Genomic DNA, 3,821 nt, shown 5'->3' on the forward strand with positions numbered 1-3,821 from the left:
AGACATATACCAAAAAAAATTATAAGCGAACTATTGTAGTAAATTTAATTATAACGAAAAATTCTTTCCGTATTGTATTGTATTGTATGTCTTTATTTCATATTCCCTTAGGGTTCGAAAGGCGTTTTTGCCAAGGAACGTTCCCAAACCTTTTACAAATTCTCTACAACATCCTCTTAGCCTACTTATTCTGACTTATACTACTCAACTTAATGGTGTGAATGCGGGCTTCCGTCTCTGCGTCCGCCCACACCCACACCCGCCGCTCGCACACACACACACCCTCTCCGCAAAAAGGGACTTCCGTTTCCTCTTGCTTCCGATTTTCAAATCAACCCGCTCTTATTTCCTTCTAATCGGCTTATCACACATTCTCTCCCTCATTCTCCTTCACCTCAATCACACCCCTCACCCTCCAGCCCTTCCATGTATTCCCTCCTGCTTCTGTTTTTCTCGATCTTCCTCATCCACCATTCTCCCTCCCCCCTCTCTCCCAGTACCCATCTCCTTGCCTCCTGCCAACCCCCCCTTCCTCGTCCCACTCCCTACACCGTTCCCACGTATGTTCCCATGTCTCCTTCTCTCCTTCGCACAATCTGCATATTCTTTTCTCCTCCTCCTCCCAGTGCCTTCCCTCCCTCATTTCATTCCCCAGTCTAAATCTCGCCACTCTGTTCCACCTGCTTTCCCCCCACCCTTTCTTTAAATACTACGGTACCCCTTTCTCTTTCACTTCCTTGTACCATTTACCGTACCTGGACTCCTTTATTCTCTCCCATCTCTCCGCTCTTTGTACCTCTCTTTCCCACTTCACCATCTCCTCCAATCTTGTCTCTTCCCCACCCTTTCTCTCCCTTTCTCCCTCCTCCCACAAGCCTCTGTCGCTCAGATACTTCTTCCTGCCCTCTTCCCAATCCGAGAGCCTCCCTCTTCTCTTTGATCTCTCCTTCACTTTCTCCCAGCACCGTCTCGCCAGCTCACTTCCTCCACCCTCCTCCAGCCTCCTTCCTGCCTCTGCCCTGCCTCTCAGTTTTTTTCTTTGCAGCTCCTTCCTCAACAAGTACCCCGGCGTCCTCCTGTCTACTCCCAACACCCATCTCAAGTATCTTTCTTCCAGTCTCTTCATCCCCTCCCTTTCTTCCCATCCCCATATTTCCACCCCATACCCCATTACCGTCCAAACCAACTTGTCAAATAGCCAAAGCCTTCTCCCCCAATCCTTCCCGAATCTCCTCTTCCCTATCCCCCAGACTTGCCCCATGACCGCCGCCGCCTTCTTGACCCTTTCCTTCACGTGTGCCTCTTGCCCTCCATTCCTTTGCAACGTATATCCTAAGTATCGGAACTCTTTCACCTCCTCCACTTTTCTTCCTTTCCACCACCAGTCTCTTTTCACCATCCTTCTTCCTCCTTTTCTAAACCTCATGATCTTGGTTTTCTCCGCATTAAGCTCCAACCTCTTCTTATCCAGGTATCTCTCCAGCCTCTCCATCATACTTCTCATTTCATCCTCTCCCTCCGCCAGTAGCACCATGTCATCCGCATACTCTAAATCATACACCTTTTCTTCTCCCAACTTGATTCCTCCCCACTTGACCTTCTTCATCTCCTCTTCCAAGTCCGCCAACAATATAATAAACAGTAGCAGACTCAGCGGGCACCCCTGTCTTACCCCTCTTGCTGTCCAGAAACTCTAACCCAATTCCTTACCCATTCTAACCCTACTTTTCGTCTCTCTCAGCACTTCTTCTATTCTCTCTACCAGACCCTCCCTAACCCCCCCTCTCCCTCAACGCCCCAATCAACACCTTTCTATCCACCGAGTCAAAAGCCGCCTTTAGATCCACAAACAACGCCACCACCTTTCTTTCTTTTTTCTCCAGTTGTTTGTTCACTAGATAATTAAGCACATAAAGGTTGTCCACCGTCCCCATCCCCTTCCTGAATCCCGTTTGACTCGGCGAAATGATCCTCTTACCCTCCACTTCCTCCCTCAGTCTTTCCGCTAACACCGCCACGTATATCTTATATAGGGTGGATAACAGGGTGACCTCTCTGTAGTCTTCCACCCTCTCCCCCTCTCCCTTCTTTGCTATGGGCACAATCACTCCTTCCTTCCAGCTGTCCGGCCACCCCCCTCCCCTCCAGACTTTATTGCAAAACCCTCTCACCAATCCTTCAACTCTTCCCCCCCGTGCTTCCACACCTCACTCGGAATACCATCCACCCCTGCCGCCTTCCCCTCTTTCAATTTCTTTAAGGTCCTTCTCACTTTCCCCTTACTTATTTCTTCCTCGCCTCCCTCACCCTCCCGCCACATTTCCCTTCCTCCTTTAACAACCCTGCTTTCCACCCTCCCCCGAGCAGCCTCATGAAATGTTCCTTCCACTCCATCACTTTCTTCCTTTTCCTCCTCTCTCTATTAACTATCTCCCACACTTCACTTTCTCTGCTCACTTCCGCCGCCCTTTTTTCCCACCTCTCGTTCTTTTTCCTATTGCACAGCTCTCTGAACTCTTGCTTCGTTCTTTTGTATTCTTCTGCCCTCCCACCCTTTCTTCTCTACCTCCTCAATTCCCCTTTTGCCTCCCTCTTTTTCTCCAGACACTCTATATCTCACCAGCCCATTTTTCTCTTTTCCTTCTTATTCAGCTCCTCCTCTGTCTCTTTCATTGTTCCCTTCACCCTCCCCTCCACCTCCTCCCATTCCTCTTCCAGCCCCCTCTCTCCCTGCTCCACCCCCCTAGCTTCCGCTTGAACATTTCTCTCCTTTCTTCGTTCCATACCTCCCTCCATACTCTTTCTCCACCTTTGTGCCCTTTCCCGCTTCTCCACTTTCCTTTCAGCCATACTTCCATTGGTTGGTGGTCGGAGTCCACCCTGTCCCCTATCCTCATCTTTTCTACTCTGTCTTTTGTCTCTCCCTCCCCAATTATATAATCAATCGCTGTGCGCCCCCTTCCCCCAATATATGTAAACTCTCCCTCTTTGTCTTCTCTTGTGTTCCCGTTGAAGATGCACCACCTTCTTTCCCCCAGAAAGTCCAGCATCAGCCTACCCTCCCTATTAATAGTCCGGTCCTTTGATCGTCTCTCTCCTTGCCCCCCTTTCCCTTCCTCCCCTTCTACCCCTTCCAACTCACCTCCTTCCTCCCCTGTTCTCGCGTTGAAGTCCCCTCCCATCAACACTCTAACTCCCGCCTCTTTGTCCTCCACCCACCTCTCCAGCCCCCTCAAGGCCTTCTCCATGCCTTCTCCAACGTAGACTCCCACTATCCTCCATCTCTCCTCCCCCACCCTCACCCTGCCCGTCATCCTGCCCCCACAATCCTTTCCTCCTTCTCCGCCAACTCCTTCTTTATACCCATGACCATTCCTCCCTTCGCCCTTCCCTTCTTGTTCTCTCTCTTCGCCGCTTGCATTCCCCATTTATACTCTCCCGGCAGCCTCTCCTTGATTCTTTTCCACCCTTTATCATCTAGCCATGTTTCCAACAGCACCATCACATCCCATTCCTTCAGCCTTATCCAAAACTCACTGTCTTTATTATCTAACCCGGCCACATTCCAAAAAGTTACGTTCCATTCCCTTATTCCCTCCCCCTCCCCTTTTCTCCCTCTCTTCTCCCCTCCCTCCTTCCTCTTGTCCTGCTTACACTTATTCCTCAACTTGGTAGTGGCATACTCGTCCTCCTCGGGCTGGCTTTCCTCCTGACGAACATCGGGTCCAGTGACGAGCTATTCTGTTCCCTCTCTTTTCTCTTCCCCCTCTTTTTTTCTTCTTCGTTCCCCCCTCCCATTCTTTAAGACCTCCTCCTCCTCA

At 50.2% G+C, this 3,821-nt stretch overlaps 1 protein-coding gene across 1 annotated transcript; it reads right to left on the minus strand.

Annotated features, from left to right (window-relative positions):
• Positions 1-561: 561 nt before the first annotated feature.
• LOC139819114 (uncharacterized) lies at positions 562-3,175 on the minus strand. The gene has a single exon (XM_071788295.1). The coding sequence runs from the start codon at positions 1,604-1,606 to the stop codon at positions 710-712; it is 897 nt and encodes a 298-aa protein (XP_071644396.1). The 5' UTR covers positions 1,607-3,175; the 3' UTR covers positions 562-709.
• Positions 3,176-3,821: the final 646 nt, after the last annotated feature.

This window comes from Temnothorax longispinosus, chromosome 9 (genome assembly GCF_030848805.1).
Source record: "Temnothorax longispinosus isolate EJ_2023e chromosome 9, Tlon_JGU_v1, whole genome shotgun sequence".
NCBI lineage: Eukaryota > Metazoa > Arthropoda > Insecta > Hymenoptera > Formicidae > Temnothorax > Temnothorax longispinosus.

Coding starts and splice junctions, on each gene's coding strand:
- LOC139819114 (XM_071788295.1), bottom strand. CDS start 1,606: ATGAAGAAGGTCAAGTGGGGAGGAATCAAGTTGGGAGAAGAAAAGGTG.